We start from the raw sequence: 19,413 nt of genomic DNA on the forward strand, positions 1-19,413 counted from the left end.
GGTTTTCAAAAATGTATGAATTAATAAATGATCACAGTTTTGTGGTCAAATACGACCTATTATTATTTAAAAAAAAAAAGCACATTCAAGCAAATTGTATATATTTTTGATCGAAATGATGAATTTTCAAGCATAAAAATAGCGACAGTAATGGCAATACAAATATAAGGCATTCAGAGTATGTGCTATGTAGTGTAATATCTGACTGAGTGGGGCCTGGGAAGCGACGTGTGTGACGAAGCTAGAGTTGACTGTGTTTAGCTGAATGTTAGCAGTGTGGAGAGTGCGAGCGACTGGTGTGAGTTGTGTCCAACCGCAGCTCCTGTGTGAATGTGTTAACCATAAACAGTATTCTACACTGGTCACTAGGTGTCACTAACGTGACACTGATGAGACAATCGCCACCGCAGAAAGTATGCTGTCAATGCTAACATATGAATCTATCTTATTTATGTGGATTTCTTATTTTCTATTATTATGTCGACTATATTGGGTATAAAGGTGACTATAGGGGTGTTATTTCATGTCGAGAGGGCTCTCATCATGTTAAAAGTTGTATTTAGAAAGTTGCAAACAGGTTTTCCATGCTCTAACTAAGAAAAAATACCATTAATAAATAAGGAATCTTACTTTGCGGAAATTCACTTATCGGCACATTTCGAGGACTGTAAATAAAAGAAAGTTTGGGAGTGAAGGTGTATTACCAGAGGGTGCTTCAACCATCTGCTGTCCTGACTATCTTTCCTCGACCCAAACAGCACTGATGCAGATGGAAATAAACACAAAGTCACAAACCCAGAGGACACTCGGCCGTGTAAAAGCATGCCAAGGTGGCAGTAAGTTAATAAACATTATTTCCACTGGATATATTCTATAAATCTTAGAATAGTATGGGTTGTATGGGTCAAGACTAGCTAAACAGGGACCGCTTCTCACTTGTCTTGCATCTCGCATACATCTGTCAGTGTCAGTCACTGCCAGACAAACCAAAAACATACCTGTTGTGGCCTATTGTGTTGTGTCTGTTATATAAGTTGCCCAATGAACCGCTTTGTCAACAGGCGGAGGCAGCACTGACTTCTGAAACTGCGCCAGCCGACAGCGCTTATGCTGTAAATGTATGTAACGAATGTACTACATACAGTGCATTAATAACTACTCACCACAACTAGAAATGACCAATACTGGCTTTTTTGCCGATATCGTCCAACTCTCAATTTCCAACAGATACCAATATGTGTATCATCACATATCTCCTGTCGTGGAATTAACACATATCTGTTGTGAAACTAATGGATACAGCATCAGCAATTAGCTTCTCAACGTTGTCTGTAAACAACATTTCGCGAAAGCAAACTACCGCGTCTGCCTGCCGCCATTTCTGTGTTTTTTTACATTCCCGCTATCTCATAGACATCTGAATGAAGGAATCGTGCGCGGGAATACAGTGTTTTCCACAAAGTTGGCAAATTATGCTCTCAAAACTAAGGTAATTGTTAAGCCTTACGCATGCACATGCACACACGCGTGCGCACACACAGTTAAGTTCCATCCATCCATTTTCTATGCCGCTTCTCCTCTTTAGGGGTATATATGATATATTATATATATATAATATTATTGATTATTGATTATATATTATATAATCTATATCATAGATTCAGGGCCCACAATTTAAACGATTTCAAGTGTTTATTTGTTTATTTTTACGTAATTTGGGCTTCCAGCTCATAAAATCCACGAAAACAGGAATTCAATTTTTTTTTTTTTAATTTTTGCCAAAAAATTTTACTCTAAAAAGGTTGATGTGATGTGATGTGCGATCAGAGAAAAATATCATTTGCATTATCATTTGGAGCGCAGTGTAGGGGTTCAGGTTAGCTTTTTATACAAGACTCCATCATGTCCTGATACAGCCCACAAATATTGTGATACATGCTAAGGTCCATATCGCCCAACCCCAAGGAATAGAAAGATGTAGTAGCAATCTAGGTAATAATGAGCAATGCAGTAGTAATATAAATCCCAATAATAATACATTGAGTAGTAAAATACAGGCCCTTTCCAAAAAATTTGAATGTCATGGAAAAGTTGCTTAATTTCCATAATTCCATTCAAAAAGTAAAACTTTCATAGATTATAGATTCAGGTCCCACAATTTAAACGATTTCAAGTGTTTATTTGTTTATTTTTACGTAATTCGGGCTTCCAGCTCATAAAACCCATGAAAACAGGAATTCAAAAAATTTGAATACTGTGAAGAAATCACCATTTACTTCTCAGTTTTTGCAGGAAAAAAAAGAAAGAAATTAGGATCACATCAAATCAATCAAAATATGGTACTTTCAAAACGATATGTCAATCTTCAGTACTTGGTTGGGAACCCCTTTGCCTTAATCACTGCCTCGATGCCACGTGGCATTGAAGCAATCAGCCTGTGGCATTGCCTGGGAGTTATGGAAGCCCAGATTTCCTTGATGCTTGCTGTCAGCTCTTCTTTGTTGTTGGGTCTGGTGCCCCTCAGGTTCCTCTTGAGAATACCCCATAGATTCTCAATGGGGTTTAGGTCCGGTGAGTTGGCTGGCCAGTCAAGCACTGTGATGGCATGGGCATCAAACCAGGTTTTGGTGCTTCTGGCGGTATGGGCAGGGGCCAGGTCGTGCTGGAAGATGAAATCTGCATCTCCATACAGATCCTCAGCAGAAAGAATCATGAAGTCCTCTAAAACATTCTGGTAGACTGTTGCGGTGACCTTGGATTTAAGAAAGCAGAGTTTACCAACACCTGCACCGGACATTGCACCCCAAATCATGACGGACTGTGGATATTTCACACTGGACCTCAGGCAGTTTGGGTTCTGTTCCTCACCCGTCTTCCTCCAAACCCTTGGACCTTGATTCCCAAATGAAAGACTTTACTTTCATCGGAAAAGAGGACCTTGGATCACTGGCCAACAGTCCAGTCATTCTTCTCCTTGGCCCAGTGGAGACGCTTCCTACGTTGGCTCAGGTTCACAAGTGGCTTGACCCGAGGAACCCGACAGTTGTAGCCCATCTCCCGGATGCGTCTGAATGTGGTGGTTTTTGAAGCTGTGACTCCCGCCTCATTCCACTCTTTCTCGATCTCTGCCAGATTCTTGAATCTTCCCTGTTTGATAATCCGTTGAAGCCCACGGTCATCTCTTTTGCTGGTGCATCTTCTCCTGCCACATTTTGCCCTTCCTCTAGACTTTCCATTGATATGCTTGGACACAGCACTCTGAGAACAACCAGCCTCCTTAGCTATGAACTTTTGTGGCTTACCCATCCTATGGAGGGTATCAATGATGGTCTTCTGGCCAGTTGTCATGTCTGCAGTCTTCCCCATATTGAACCCAACTGAGACAATTGAACCAAACTGAAGCAATTTAATGACACCTGGGGAAGCCTGTGCAGGTGATTTGAGTTTAGTAGATGATTAGTGTGTGACACTCAGTTTAAAACATTCATGCCCTGCAAAATTTGGGCTGATTTCTTCTTGGATTCGAATTTTTTGAATTCCTGTTTTCGTGGGTTTAATGAGCTGGAAGCCCAAATTATGTAAAAATAAACAAATAAATACTTGAAATCATTTCAATTGTGGGCCCTGAATCTATAATCTATGAAAGTTAAACTTTTTGAATGGAATTATGGAAATTAAACAACTTTTCCATGATATTCTGATTTTTTGGAAAGGGTCTGTAGACAAACAACCATTCACACTCACATTCATACCTATGGACAATTTAGAGTCACCAATGAACCTAACATGCATGTTTTTGGAATGTGGGAGGAAGCCGGAGTACCCGGAGAAAACCCTCACATGCACGGGGAGAACATGCAAACTCCACACAGAAATGCCCAACGGAGAATCGAACCCAGGTCTTCCCGATCTCCAGACTGTGACTGTGTGGCCACTAGACCACTGTGCGGCCCAGTTAAGTTCCAAATGTGAAAATTGTAACTAGTTCATGGTGTCATATTTGTAAATAAATTGTTATTTTAATGTTTTTGTGTTGTCACCTTTTTGTGTTGTTTATGTTGGTATGGTTGTTTAGATATTTGAGCTGTCACAAAAGCACAAAATTCATGTCAAAGTGAAAGTTATGCTTGAAATGTATCTTTTTACAAAAAGTTGGGTTTTCTCCCTTTTTTGTTTGGGAACTGATATTTTCCTGAAACTTACCTATGTTCTACTGCTGGTTACTAAAGAATGGAAAAAGGTAGAAACAAATGTTTTTTTCTGATGAAAGCCGAGAGTCTAATCTTTCTTTTCAAGATTCAAGAGTTTTATTGTCATATGCATAGTAAAACAGGCAGTTATACTATGCAATGAAATTCTTATTCTGTTCATTCTCCCAAGAAAAGAAAGAAAACACAAGATAGAATAAGAACATAAGAAACATAAATAAATACAAACAAACAAACAAACAAACAAACAAACAAATAAATAAATAAAGTGCTATGAGTGTGTGCGTGTGTTGCGTGCGGCGTGTGTGAGTGCTTCGTTGAGAAGCCTGATGGCCTGTGGCTAAAAGCTGTTTGCCAGCCTTGTGGTCCTGGACTTCAAACTCCTGTAGCGTCTGCCTGACGGTAGGAGTGTGAATAATGAGTGTTATGGATGTGTGCTGTCCTTGATGAGGTTGTGTGTTCTGCATAGTACTCTAGTTTTATTAATGTCTTGCAGTGAGGGGAGGGCCGCCCCAACAATGTTCTGTGAGGTCTTGATCACCCGCTGGAGTGCCTTCCTATCACGTGTTGTACAGTTACCGTACCAAACAGTGATGGAGGCTGTAAGGACACTTTCCATAGTGCATCTGTAGAAGCAACTCAGGATTGTGGTGGACATGCCAAATTTCCTCAGTCTTCTCAGGAAGTACAGTCTCCTTTGGGACTTCTTCAGAATTTGTTGGGTGTTGTGAGACCAGGTGAGGTCCTCGCTGACGTGTGTGCCAAGGAACTTGAAGGTTTTCACCCTCTCCACCTCAGTCTCATCAATAAACAGGGGTCTATGCGGCTCCTTTTCCCTTGTTCTTGGGTCGATCATCATCTCTTTAGTCTTATCTGTATTGAGAAGGAGATTGTTATCACGACACCAAGCTATGAGGTCCGCCACCTCTCTTCTGTATGATGTTTCAACACCACCAGTGATCAGGCCGATGGCTGTCATCCACAAATGTACTGATGCTTGTGTTGTTCTGGGAGGCCACGCAATCGTAGGTGAAGAGCGTGTAGAGGAGCGGACTCAGCACACACCCCTTGTGGGGTCCCAGTGCTCACAATTCCTGAGCTGGATGTGCGATTGTGGACTCTGACTGACTGGGGCCTGCCTGTTAGAAAGTTCAACACCCAGTTACAGAGGGAGGGTGACAGGCCAAGTGTGAGGAGCTTGTGAGTTTGTGTTTGTGTTAAAAGCAGAGCTATAGTCTATAAATAGCATGCTGACATATGTGTCCTGGCCCTGTAGGTGAGAAAGGGCTGTGTGGATGGCAGTGTTGACTGCATCATCCGTGGACCGGTTCTGGCGATATGCAAACTGTAGAGGGTCCACAGTTCCCGGGATGCTCTTTTTGATGTGGGTCATGACTATTCTTTCAAAGCACTTCATTACAATAGGAGTGAGTGCTATAGGGCGATAGTCATTGAAGCAGGTCATGTTGCTCTTCTTGGGTACGGGCACTATGGTGGTGGACTTAAAGCTGGTCGGTACAGATGCTTGTGCAAGCGACAGGTTAAATATGTCAGCAAGCACATCAGCTAGCTCTGATGAGCAAACCTGGAGTGGACCGCCTTAGAGATGTTGTCTGGGCCTGCTGCTTTTCGTGCGTTTGTTTTGTTCAGGTAGGGTATTATGAGCCATGAAAGGTTACATTCAAAGACACTACGTGACTTAAGTTGAATTCACATTTTTTGGGTGTAGATGTATTTTTTGGGGTTTTCCGAGCATACTTAAATGCAGCAAATTGTACCTCTGCAGTAAGAGTTAGGTTACTGAGATATAAGAATATGGACTTACTGTCTTTCTTTGCCTTGCTGTTTATTTAGACCACACCAACGTCGCTGTGATTTTCGAAGTGTCAGTGAATGCATCTCACGGGCCGTCTAGTGACAATGAGGAAGTGTTGTTCCCAGGTCGAGTGGACTAGAGACGTTTTTGTGAGTTGGAGATAAATACTGTATATGGTGTTGGAATTGCACTGCTGTTGATGTGTTTTAAAGAGTGGGGATGCGATCGTGGCTCCGTCTGCCATCACAACTGAGATATGTGGCTTGACATGATGTGCATTCGTTAAGGATGCTTTTAAGGATGACTCTTATTTTTTATTGCTTTTTTCCAAGCATTTTTTTGGTGTCATAAGCACTGTAATGTTGCCCAGAAGATAATGTGAGGTGAGATTACGTGCGCTTAACTTTTAACCCGTTTGCATTCACAAGGCAGGGAGAGGATAAATCATTTTCCAGGATAACTGTTTCCAAAACATTTGCATTTTTGTTTTCCATTTTCAATGTTTTCCATGACTAAAAATGGTCAATCATTTTCTAGGTTTTTTCAGGACATGTGGGAACCCTGCTAATGCCTTAAATATGTACCTGATATTCGAGATCCTCCACCATCCTTCAGGATCTGGCATTTGGAACCACTTTGGTTTTCATATTAAGTATAACCCTGATGGCAAGTGCGTCATGGATGTAAAACGGTATGTCCCACAAGTGTCTCACAATGTTAACCTATATCAGTGGAACGAGGCGGGGGGGGACTATACTCATCAAATGTCCTCAAGCTTGGCAGGCCTGTTAGTTTCTTTATTCGTGCTTGAACCATGTTTGCACAATAACTCATATGGAAATTGTCAGAAATGTACAAATTTCTGACAAAAAATAGAGAATCACTTTTTGGTCCAATGACAGGTTATTAAGACCAGTGAGTTGCTGGGCACTCAAATTCGCAGAACAATACAGTAGAGGGCAAACTGACCAGTTTGTTATATGCAATATTATATGAAAATCAAGACAATGTACCAAAACCAGGAAAACCAAGTCATACAAGTTGAAGATTCACTTCGTCACTTCTATTGCAAATGTTGAACTGACATCGGACGAGAACATCAACGTCACACTAGCATGAGTGTTCAGAGGGGATGGGGGAGCGAGCCGTGTGTCAAAAATAGACATTTTTAAGGCCGTGTCAATTACTTGTGGATTTTCTTGGCAAGGCCACCAGTAAAAAGGATGGAATCAACAGCGCCTCTACTGGTTGCACCCAAGTATTGCACTCCATTTATCTTTCATTGTTGTGTTTTACACAATCGATTGATTATTAATGTTTGATTAATCCATTGATATATCCATAGATTGACTGATATTTCACTTCCAGCTGCAGCACGTATGCTCATTAAACTATTTTGTCACACTGACACACTCCTCAGCCCTACCTCAAACTCTGACTGAATGAAGGAAGTGCGGCGGACGGCACGCACACTGTCGTGTCCCTCGGGGGCCCGAGTCAGTGTGGGGTCTTTCCGGTGGAGCTCCATGCAATCCCCCAGGGCCACGTCGCACACCATGAGCAGCCGAGAGCCGTCTGTGGCGCTGGGCTTGGCGTACTTGAGACAAGTGCTGCAGGACGTAGGAGGACACATAGCTTAGTGACCATGTGCATCTTCAAGAAGAGGGAAAAAAAAGAGCAAATAAAAGGTGTCGGATGCGTGATGTCTATGGACGTTTTAAAAGGCATTCTTCTGACCTCATGCTATCGCTGAAGTAGATACCACTTCCAAGGCTGCCAGCGTCTGTTCTGTCAATGCCGTGGTGCTCCACTCCAACATAAGGCAGCAGCAGACCCCTGAGAACACATTGTTGCCTTCAACATAGAAATCCACTGCAGTGCATTTATCAGTACACAAAGGGCAGAGGACACAAACATTGGTTCATTCTTTATGACCTGAGAACGGTAACATTCATCATGTCATATCATGCAATTCTGATATTTTTTGCCTGTACGTTCCCCGCACACTGACTGCCTAATGAGATGTATTATTATTATTTTTATTATTATTATTAGGGGTGCACGATAATTATTGGACCGATATGAGGGAATTACGATTTCATAGCGATAAACCGGATAACATTAAATCATTCAAGACCAAAGACGTATTTTTATACATTTTCACAATCTTGAACGCCCAATCCCAACAGCGTACTTATACATCTTTCGTGTTCTTTTGAGCGAGAGGCAATAAGAGCAAATGCATTTCACTTCAAAGCGCTTTACCATAAAAACGGCCCCCAGGTGGCAAAAGTGCATTTGATAAGAGCTCGGCAGAGATCAAGTGAAGGGAAAATCACACATGACAGGAAGGAGGAAGTGGAAGAGCATGGAGGAGTGTAGCGTGCAGAAGGTTACAAATTGTAGGGAAATTTTAACGCATGAACATGCACACACACGTGCGTACACGTGCACACACATAGTTCAATTCCAACTGTGAAAATTGTAAATACTTCATGGTGTTATACTTCTAAATAAATTGTAATTTGGATGAAAAACTATTTTTTGTGTTGCCATATTTGTTTAGATATTTGAGCTGTCACAAAAGCACAAAATATTTCTGTCAAAGTGAAAGTTATGCTTGAAATCTATCTTTCACAAAAGGCTGTTTTTTTCCCTCCCTGATATTTTCCTGAAACTTACAGTACCTATGTTCTACTGCTGATTACTAAAGAACAGAAAAAGGTCGAAACTAACTTTTTATCTGATGAAAGATCTTTCTTTTGGTAGGTTCCATGTTTATATAGCCATAGAACACAATATTCTGTGTGCCTTGAAAGATCAGTCAAAATGTTCTAAAATGGCTAGTGCTGAAGGGGTTGTCTTTTGAAAAATGGCTGGGGTTAAATGAGGCAAAAAAACCTCTGATAACCGATCATTTAAAAAAATGAGGCGTGGTATGGTGAGCAAATTAAGCGCTGCTCTTTTCTCCTGCCTGTGATGTTAACGGCCTGTCGTAACTTCCCCTGAGCTCACTTGTAAACAAACATCCACTTTAAGAGGAAGGGCCCTGTACCAAATGCTCCACGATGAAGAGGAAAAAGCACCATTGAGCACACAAAAAACCTTATCAGCCACCTGAAGCGCCAGCGGTGCGCCGTTTGAAAAGTGCAAAAGGTTTTCCAGAGACCTCCGTGGCGTCACACTGGTTGCTCGGAGCGTGTGCCACAGCAGGTGGCTCCTCCCGCTCTATACTCTGGTTCTCCTGATAGTAGTGACGTGGTAGTAGTAATGTCATGATGTTTGATTAGGACAAATCAACAGGTACACTTGGTCAAATCCTAATTTGTTCCAGCCCTTCTTACCTGCAGGTGTGCACACACGACACTTAAATAAAAATTTTAAAAAGTAGATATAGAAACGTTATGGGTTATTGGTACCATAATCGGTCTTGAGGAGCAGAACATTATCGGTATCAGTTTAAAAATAAAGATATCGTGCATCTGTAATTATTATTATTCGAAAGAACAGTGTGGAAAATGCTGCCTTGGCAAAGATAAGACAGTAGTTTTAATACGTCCATCCAGCCATTCATTATCTGTGCCTGCTTGTCCTCACTCGGGTCACGGGTATGCTGGAGCACTACCTCAGCTGCCTTTTCGGACGAGAGGTGGGGTACACCCTGGACTAGTCGCCAGCCAATCAATAATTGGTAATCATTTAAAACATGATTTCTATTGTGCTTGTAGATCTGCCCTGCATCATGGCAAGTGATGTCACTCTTTCCGATACGTTTATTTATTTCTGGCGGCCCACCACAAATACATTAGTACCACCACAGCGATTTGGGTCATGTACACTCACACGTTAGCATTGGGAGAGTTACTTGTTTTTTTTGTTGTACTTTTTTTTTTTTTCACTTCTTGTTCTGTACAGCACTTCCTGTGGTGGCTATTGTCTCATCAACATTACTGACACCCTTTGACCAGTGTAGAATACTACATATTGGAATGCCTTATATTTGTATTTAACATTGTTTAGCCGATCTTATGCTTGAAAATGCTTCTTTTAGGCAAAAAGTATGTCACATTTGCTTTTTTTTTTTTTTACTAATAATAAGCTGTAATCTGCCACAAAACACCAATTCTTTATTAATAAACATATATTTGAAAAACCATAATAGAGACAAGCCAGGAATTTTAAAGAGCTACTGTATTATTATTGTTATTATCAGTGCCAGTCTTTGCTGGTTAGCTGGAAGAAGTCACATGGTTCCATACACTGACGTGCATGATGTCAACTTCAACATAAGTTGATGTTACTAATGTGGTCCTACAGAATGGATTTCAGCATATGCTGGATCCCCTGAGACCCACAAGTTGTTATCTATGTGTGTGTGTGTGTCGCGCTCCAGCTCACCTTGACAGAATTCCGACAAAGTTACTGGCACTGGAGGAGTGGAGGAGGGACTTGATGTTGCCGAGCTGGCCTTTAAAAGTCTGAAGCTCCACGGCTCTGCTGACTCGCAGCACCTGATGTATCTGCACGGCGCTGAAAAAAGCAAAAAACAGGCAAAAATAATGCAGGTTCACAGGCTGTGTCTCTCTTTTGGATGAAAAGCAAGCTTTTTATGAGCCCACTGGGGATCATCAAGCGTGAGTGAGACCCACGGGAGCCGTGGCTGAAAGGCCTCGTCGTGCGGATTAAACTGCGGCACATGGCTCCATACACCTGCGCTAACCTTCTACTGAGATTGTCGGAAAAGGCTTCAAAAGCATCGCATGTGAAAAGGTAGTCGCCACACTGAATGTCTCGACGCAGAACGCCGCTTTTCGTTCATTCTGGTCACACATTACACGCAGGTGAAAGAGAGGCTCACCTGTCCCGCAGCAGAGACGCCACAGCGCGAGACTCTGGGCCGCCGTGGTCCACCGCTTCGATGCTGCAACGCAGGGCGCGGAACTTTCCCACGCTGGAAGGGGTGGGGCTCCTCAGGGTCATCTCGCTCACGTTCAGGATGTCTCGGATTAACTGGTCAAGGAGGAACAGTGTGGATGTGTGCTGTGCGTGTCTGATGTTTCCATAGCAACTAAATGACACCATATTCATGAGATAAGTACTGTACTTGTTAAGATTTATAGGGTAGTATCTTTTCACGCCTATAATTGTAGTAATACTATTTTGACTCATTTAACTGTTTCTGTTTTTACTGTATTTTATTTTGGCTGTTACTTTTATCCATCTTATTTACTATGTCTTTTATTTATTATTCTGTACAGCACTGGTTGTTTCAAAGTGCTTTACAGATAAAGTTGGATTGGCCTGGGTTGGAATTTGGCCTTAAAATAACAATATCATAATTACTTGGACAGCGGCACAGTTTTTATTGGTCACGCCACATTAAAAAAAAATTCTAGGGCTGTCATAGTTAACGTGTTCACGGATGTTTCCATCAACGGGACAATTTTTTTTGACACGCGATTAACGTGCACACATCCTGTTTGACCCTCGGCCCACACCGCAGTTTGAGGAAAAGCAGCGGAGCCACAGGCGGGAGCAAATATTGAGCAGAAATGGAGAAAGAAAAGGGTATTTTCATTGGTAAGTTTAGCTTCAAAGCCCTGGCAGATGGCTCTCGCAACAAGACCAAAGTCATTTGTATCTGCCGTCGCTGTGATTTGAGTTGTCACGGTGTACGTCGCCTGTCAGAGAGAAGCGAGAAGTTACTGGAGCATTGCAGGTACTTGCTGTATTGTCATTTATGCAGTGGTATCTTGGCATATGAGTGCCCCCACTAACGAGATGCAAGGCTTCTCTCAGCTGATTTTTTGCTTTGAACTGCGAGCTAAAATGAGGGTTATGAGCCGCTATTTACTGACAGGCATAGCCGAGGACAGCTATTTGGAGGCTTGTGTCAATGTGACCATGGCTCAAGACCAGAACGGATGTGTAGCAGCACACTAGCTAGTCACCAGGGCAAATTTTCAACACATCAGCAAAACATACGTACAGTATACGTACAGTATAGCCATCTCATTGATCTTATTTATTATGCATTCCCATTTATTATGCATTCCCACATAGTATCAGAATTTGGGAGCAAATATGAGGTGAAAGAAATACAGTGGGAATGCAGTGTGCAGCGTGGGAGAAAGATAGAGGGTGCGTTCAAGGACTGTCAAACTAAGTGGGACAAATTGATGCTCGCATTAAACATGCAAAAACTGGGGGATTTCTAACTCTATATTATTTTTTGAATAAAATAATGGCCCGTATTTCCAAAATTGATATCCCTTTACATTATTTTTGTTTTTAATGTACCGTATTTTCACGACCTTAAGATGCACTTAAAAGTCTTACATTTTGTCCAAAATGGACGGGGCGCCTTATAATGTGGTGCGCCTTATGTGTGTACCGAGTTCCAAAATCTGTGAGTGTTGCTGTGTGACTTTTATGAGCGCGCCACTCGACTGACTTAGAGCGTCTCCTGCCGACACGCTGCTTATATACAGGAAAGGTGGACGTGACTGAGGACGCACGCCCCCAGTAGTTACATAAGTATATTTTATGAAACGCGCCATCTATCCATCCGGACAAGGATTACCGTGGCACAGCAACATCCAGCGGATTACAAGGAAAGCTGGCCATCTTCCACTCCTGCTGCAGTAAAAACATTGCAGAAAAACACATCCAGCCCAACTACATCACCAACATGGACGACATGCTGCTCACTTTCGACATCCCGGTGAACCACACTGTAGAGGAGAGAAGGTAGCGATACACACAACGGGACATGAGAAGTCGGCTTTTACTGTTGTGCTTGGTTGCCATAGTAATGGACGGAAACTGCCATCTGTGGTGATTTTTAAGAGGAAGACGTTGCCTAAAGAAAAGTTTCCAGCCGGACCAATCAAAGGGGCTGGAAGGACGAGGAGAAAATGGCTGAGTGACTGAGTGACATGTACGGAAAGAGACCGGATGTTTTTTTCACACGTGTCACCGTCCTTGTTGATCTGACTCCATGCGCGCCCAATTCACAGCCGCTGTGAAAAACCAAGTGCAGCAAATTAACTCGGAGCTTGCCATCATTCCAGGAGGCTTGACGAAGGAACTCCAACCGCTGGACATCAGTGTAAACACGCCGTTTAAAGTGAATTTGCTAGCGGCGTGGGAGCGATGGATGACAGCTAGCAAACAAAGCTTCACTAAGACTCGGAGGCAGTGCTTCTGATGCAGTGTTGTTCGAGCTTTCACAAAAACCGGCATCATTTCTGAAGTGCCGCACGGCAACAAGACCGACTCTGACTGACAATGACGAGAGGGAACCTGGCGTGTTTGATGGAGAACTTGCCCCACTATTTATTTGGGATACAGAAGATGAGGACTTTAATGGATTTGTGGATGAGGATTGATCAAAAATAACGTGAGTACATTGTTAAATACTTCAATAAAGTACAACCCAACTCAGTTTTGCTCCCGCTGCCTTTTTAAAAACATACGATAGCATGCATGCTAGCGTATTATAGCGTCGCTGGGAGCACTTCCTGTTCCCCAGCGTGCTTTGCGTAGTGTTTTGGTGCAAATGCTCTTAAAGTTACATGTATGAGCTACATAGTTGTTAGTTATTGTTCTGCACAAATAGCGGTAGTGTCTTGTCTGTTTTTGCGTTGCTGTGTGATGTTTTTAGTTGTGCACCATGACTGAGACTGTTGTGTTGAATGATGACCATCCTGATTTCAAGTGGTTTTGATAAAATGAATGAGATTTCTGCTCTTAATCTGTCCAAAGAAATAAAGCACTGTCGCTTCCTCACTGACTTCTGAGCGACACGGTCTGTTTTAGCGTGCATACCTGCGGCCAATAATACGGTGCACCTTATGTACATGTTAAATACAGAAATAGCACCTGTAACTGAGACTGCGCCTTTTAATACGGTGCGCCTTATGTGAAAATACGGTAGTTATTGAATCGTTTACCAAGAAATTGGCATCCCTACTTATTATAGATTAAAAAATGTATTTCTATCTGTCATTAATTATAAGTTAACTATGGACAAAATTTGATTAATCACGATTAAATAATGTAATCAATTGAGAGCCCTAAAAAATACTCCTCAATAAACACTAAAAAAATTGCTCTTCCCTTTCTTCTCTGTGTACCGCTCATTGTCTTCTGCGTCCTCATTGGTTGTAGACCATTGTCATTCAATCTCCTTTGTGGCGTCTCTTTTTGTGGTCCTGGCGAGCAAACTTGCTAACCATGTGAGCTGCTTGCTAACCGCCAATATTGAAAACAATAGAAGAAACAAAAGAAGCTAACCTGTGACTCTGAATGCTGTGTGGTTTTGTCCCTGACAAAACCCACAATGTCGACGAAACGTTCTGTCCCCAAATGGCAGGGGAAGCCACAAAAAAGTCGGACTTCTGGACATGCTGAAGGAAGGTAGAAATTCTGCGGTGTACGGCGCCATAACGGAATACTGTAAATGAATCTTCAGTTCATAGAGGACGATAAGAAGGAGTAAAATATGATATATGATGACAGGAGTGATATGTTTTAACAAGGACACAAAAACGCTACAGCTGAACGGTGCCAGGAGGCGCGGTCAGGGAGTGAAATACGTGTGAGTCACTTAATTTCTTGTGTCCAACCTAGTAGGTTGATCATTAAAATTAAAGGAAATTTCAATTTTGAGAGTGTTTAAACAAGAGAGAAATGTGATAAAATGTTCATGCCTGTCTGGGAAAAGTGTATAAAGTGGATGGTGAGGGGTTTTATAGCTTTAAAACATATATAATCATTGTAAAAACATTAAGTTGGCTACTTTGCGGATTTCACTTATCGCAGGTTATTTTGGGAACCTATCTCCGGCGATAAACGAGGGAACACTGTAAAGAGAAATTTTTTTTGCAAGGTTCAAAATTGAAATCTTTGTCATTCTATTCGCATAATATAAAATTCACAGAAAATCCACAGAAGGCGTAGCACGGTAGCGGTTCCACAATGACATAAAGGGAATAATACAATACAAAAAAATACAATACAATAAAAAATAAATGAAATACCATTAATAAGTCAAAATAAATCATCTTTGCATATTCATGGTGGATTCATTTCAGCCTGTTTACAAATGAAAACATATCACACAGGCCGCCGCATCCTTTGAGTTCTCAGTAAATGTTTGGACATGCCTGCCACAAAGACAGTAGCATTTGTTGTTCCCATGGCAACCCCGCATCACCTTCTTTGGCAGTCTATAATGTCAGTGTTGCGTTATCTTTAGCGCCAGGTCTAATTTGATTCTCCATCCTGTGGCTTAATGATGGAAGGGGGAGCAAACAGAACCATCTTCCCTCCTGTTATTTTGCTATTTTGAGGTGATCTCACGTTGTCTTTTTTGCCTCTGAATTTGACCTCTAATAAGTGACAGCAAGAGCAATGTTAACAATTACACCTGAATCATTACGAAGACAGCGAAATCAAAACATTTCAACGAGCATATTCTTTGCCACGTGAAAGCTGTGAGCGTTTAAAATGCTCAAAAGCAGCAACAACTAAAAAAAAAAAAAACAAGCTCGAGGGTATTTTAGCAAGTTCATCAAAGCGTTTTTTCGACTCGCTTCAAAAGCGCCACAAAATTGAGGAGGCAAAATAAAAAGCCTCTTTGGGTGTGCTGTTTTGTGACACGGCGGCAATATTCATCACGATGTAGGCTTATCTGTTTTGGACGTTTGTGCATGTGTGTGTACCTGACACAGGTCCAGCTTCTGAGAAAAAAGCTTGGTGTTGAGGGTCATGGTGGGCATCCTGTGTGGCAGCAGGGTGTACACTTCAAACAGAAGTCGGGCCACTTCCATGTGCTGCCCCTCCAGCAGGTTTCTCTGAGCTTGAATCAACAAGCCCTCTGCTCTGCTCACCTAAAAAAACATGCACATCGTTTCAGCCGTCATTCCAAATGAAATTTACCAAAAATATACAGTATAAGCCCACAGTTTTTTCATAGTTTAGCCGGTCCTGCGACTTACAGCCAGGTGAGACTTACATCAAATTAAATATGTACATTACCGTGTATATCAGAGGTGTCCAAGCAGGGGTGTCCAGTGACGGCCACATATTGAAAAATTACATTATGCACCGGCTACTTTGAATTTTGTACACCAACCCATGTAGATATGCCACGAAGTTACAATGTGTTCCCCCCCCCCGACAAGTCAAATGAACACAAAAAGAAGTTTTTAATTGAAACTTTTTATTATTAAAAAATCCGAAGCTACATGTCCCTGTGTGAAAAAGTCATTGCCCCCTAAAGCTAATAAGTGGTTGGGCCCCCCTTAGCAGCAACAACTGCAATCAAGCGTTTGTGATAACTTGCAATGAGTCTCTTACAGCGGTGGGGAGGAATTTTGCAGAATTGTTGTTCCACACAGGGCTATGCAGGTTTGGATTTTTTTTCCTCACTTAATAATCAGAAAAAGTTTTATTTCAAAACATTTTGTCTTCAGTTGTGTTATCATTGACAATTATTTAAATCTGTTAGATGATCTGGTACGTTTAAGTGTGACAAACACAGGGAAAAAAATCAGGAAGAGGGCAAACACTTTTTCACACCACTTTATATACAGCATATCTAAATAAAAAAATGCATCTCAGCTTTGTGAAATCGGTGAAAAAAAATTTTTGACTTAGCTCTTTTCCCCCATTTTTGCTGTATTTTTACATAAATATTTCTTTCTTCTTAAATCATCTTCGTAAACTATGTAATATTGTGACTTTATTCCCATAATATAACTTTTTCCCCAACCAAATTTTCCAAAAATTATATCTTTATTTTGCTTTGTTTCTTTCTCATAATATTGCGGCTTTAAAAAAAATTTTTCTTTAATATTTTAACTCTAAGCTACAAAAACAACAAAATAGAAAAATTATTTGTCATCATAATTTTATGGGTGTATTCCCGTAAAATGGTGCCTTTTTTTCCCCTCGCTAGAACAGGGGTCTCAAACTTGCGGCCCGCGGGCCATTTGTGGCCCGCCAAGTCAGATTTTGCTGCCCGCGACTTGACAGGAAAGACTACTGTAAATGCGGCTTGCTAGCTCTAAGTTAAGCCAATGATGCTCACAGGGTGAAAACATAACCTACCACGAAACTAAGAGTCACATGGAGAAAGCCACACCTGAGCCACACATTCTGGTTTATTGCAGATCGAATTTCTTATTATGCAAATATAGTAAAGGCTTGAATCTTGAACATTTCACTTAATATTTTGACTTTATTCTTGTAAAATTACTGCTGATTTTCCCATTTTTGCTGATGTTTTTTTTCCTGTCAAATGTCAAACAGTCGCAGGGCGCAAATGGCTGCGCTTGGGGCACCTCTGATTTAGTGGCTACAATTCACATAACACGCATGTTTTTGGGACGTGGATACTCGTGCAAAACCCACACAAACGCAGGGAGAGCATGCAAACACTACAATTGTGTCCTCATTGAAGACTTGCTGACCGTGAACAAGATATGCAGCACAGAAAATGCCTGAATGGACATGATAGTCACTCGCGACTGTTTACGAGCTATCTGAGAGGTTAGACAGTGGTGAGTACAAGCGGTAGCCTTACGTCATTGAGGCTGAGTTTGTTGACAGGGACTTGGAGGATGTTGCCAAGGCAACCCAGGGCCTCGGTCCAGAGCAGCTCCACAAAGACGCCCACATCGTGTGACAAGACTCCTGCGCTCAGTTTCTCCTCCAGCAGCAGCTGCCAATCGAAAGAGCCACGCATCAACCACGTCATCGGCGGCAACAAAAGTGCTGCAGAAAAACGGCGAGGTGGCCGAGGAGCCGAGGCTCTTTGAGGGACTGTGTCAGAGCGTCCTTGGCTCCAGCATCGCCGCGTGAATGCAACTTAAGTGCACCATTAGCATTCATTCCTGTGAAGTCAAATAGTACTTCATAGGAAGGCATCAGTGATGGTGCTGAGGAAAATCTGCAAATGTGAATCATACAAATGTCTTCTGATGCATTAAAAAAATGAGAGCTGCACGTTTCTCACATCTTACGATTGGGTTCATATTTATTAGTGTTAAAAGAGGAAGCCACTGACGAGGCGCATCATTACAGCAACGAGGAACCCTTGAAAGGTAACAGAGGGAAGTTTTTGTTTGGTGCAGCCTTTGTGTCCCCTCACAATAACTTTTATGTTGCCTCATAATGTTGCCGGTATTACCTCTGATCCACAGAGGAAGCTTGGGCTGTTTTATGGTATAATAATGTTTTATGTCTCACTTGCGCCCTCTCGAGGCTAATTTGCTGCTACTGTTTTCATAATTACTTGCATGTTTGTGGTAACTTTTGATTTAAAGTCAGAGGTGGGGTGTAGAAAACCTGTCGCAGGGGGGCTGAGCCCAGGTCTCGGGCCTGTTGGGGCATGTCGATCCTCGGCTGAAGACCGGAAGCGGGCAGAGACTCTGTCAGGGTCCTGTAGACCTCCACAGCCTCCTCTGAAGTGGGCGGGAACACCACCATGTCCCTCTCCACCGTTTCCTGTTAGCACCAGCTCCATGTGTCCAATATTTCAGTTCATTTGATTCAAAATAACTTACGTTGGCCCCCACATCGTCCTTACGGTACCGCACCACGCGGTACTGCTGCCCTTTCTCTCCTTTGGCGCTCTGCAGCTCCAGCACACAGCAGGCGCTGCTGCCATTCTGCGAAAAGGAGAACATGCATTACTACCGGCGACAATTACAGTGCAGCAAAGCCATGCTGCTCACTGTCACCGAGTTACCTTTTGAAAGATGGAATACTTGGCCACGCTGAAGTCATCCGGATATGCGGGAAGGTCTTCGTCCCACTCCGTGTAAATCCTAGGAAATTCCACAGTAGAAATGACAAGATCTGTATTTTATTGGAGTTATTCAAGAGCCCTTTTTGAAGGAGCTTTGCACAGATAAGCCTTGTCGTAGTAGACGGCAGTGACATGGGGGGGATTTTTCTCTGACATTGCTCATATGGAAAGGCCTTACACAACAACCAACCTCACAAAGATATCCATAGTCATTTTCAAACAATGCAAGTACATACAGTACATGTAAATACATTATTTTATACTAGTAGAATAAATGTGGATCAGTGCATCCACAGCTCTAATGCTACGGCTGGATTTTCCCAAAATGCTTTTTTTTAGTTGGGTTGCTGATTGTCAAAATTAAAATGCTGAAAACTATGATTATCAGGGAGGCACGCAATGTCTTGGCAAATGGGCTTTGTCATTCATGTTTCTTGTATGTAGAGTATAATGTGTTTATCATCCTTCATGTACAGTGTACATGTATGTTGACACTATGGCAGTACATCATGTATATTACTGTAAGCATGGGTCTAATTAGTCTCTTGAGTTGAAGTAGTAGTGGAAAT

The 19,413-nt window shown here is 42.0% G+C and overlaps 2 protein-coding genes across 4 annotated transcripts in view; one reads left to right on the forward strand and one right to left on the reverse strand.

Moving 5' to 3' along the window:
• Positions 1-2,209: 2,209 nt before the first annotated feature.
• The window catches only part of LOC129187764 (protein mono-ADP-ribosyltransferase PARP4-like), a 32,264-nt gene continuing 15,060 nt past the window's right edge, over positions 2,210-19,413 (reverse strand). Inside the window, exons 5-13 of one of the 2 annotated variants that reach the window (XM_054787445.1) lie at positions 18,785-18,863; positions 18,600-18,704; positions 18,382-18,540; positions 17,618-17,755; positions 15,753-15,920; positions 10,883-11,034; positions 10,423-10,554; positions 7,762-7,860; positions 2,210-7,634 (exon numbers count right to left, since the gene is read on the reverse strand). In XM_054787445.1, coding sequence (XP_054643420.1) covers positions 7,424-7,634; positions 7,762-7,860; positions 10,423-10,554; positions 10,883-11,034; positions 15,753-15,920; positions 17,618-17,755; positions 18,382-18,540; positions 18,600-18,704; positions 18,785-18,863 — 1,243 coding nt within the window. In that variant the 3' untranslated portion in view covers positions 2,210-7,423. Of the gene's footprint in view, positions 7,678-7,761; positions 7,861-10,422; positions 10,555-10,882; positions 11,035-15,752; positions 15,921-17,617; positions 17,756-18,381; positions 18,541-18,599; positions 18,705-18,784; positions 18,864-19,413 lie in introns of both variants that reach the window. The other variant, XM_054787443.1, reaches the window with a different exon arrangement.
• LOC129187765 (uncharacterized) overlaps positions 12,489-19,413 on the forward strand; it is a 38,593-nt gene continuing 31,668 nt past the window's right edge. For both annotated transcript variants that reach the window (XM_054787446.1, XM_054787447.1), the window contains exon 1: positions 12,489-13,426. The gene's annotated coding sequence lies outside the window, so the exon portion shown is untranslated. The remainder of the gene's footprint in view (positions 13,427-19,413) is intronic.

Source organism: Dunckerocampus dactyliophorus, chromosome 9 (assembly GCF_027744805.1).
Source record: "Dunckerocampus dactyliophorus isolate RoL2022-P2 chromosome 9, RoL_Ddac_1.1, whole genome shotgun sequence".
Classification (NCBI taxonomy): domain Eukaryota; kingdom Metazoa; phylum Chordata; class Actinopteri; order Syngnathiformes; family Syngnathidae; genus Dunckerocampus; species Dunckerocampus dactyliophorus.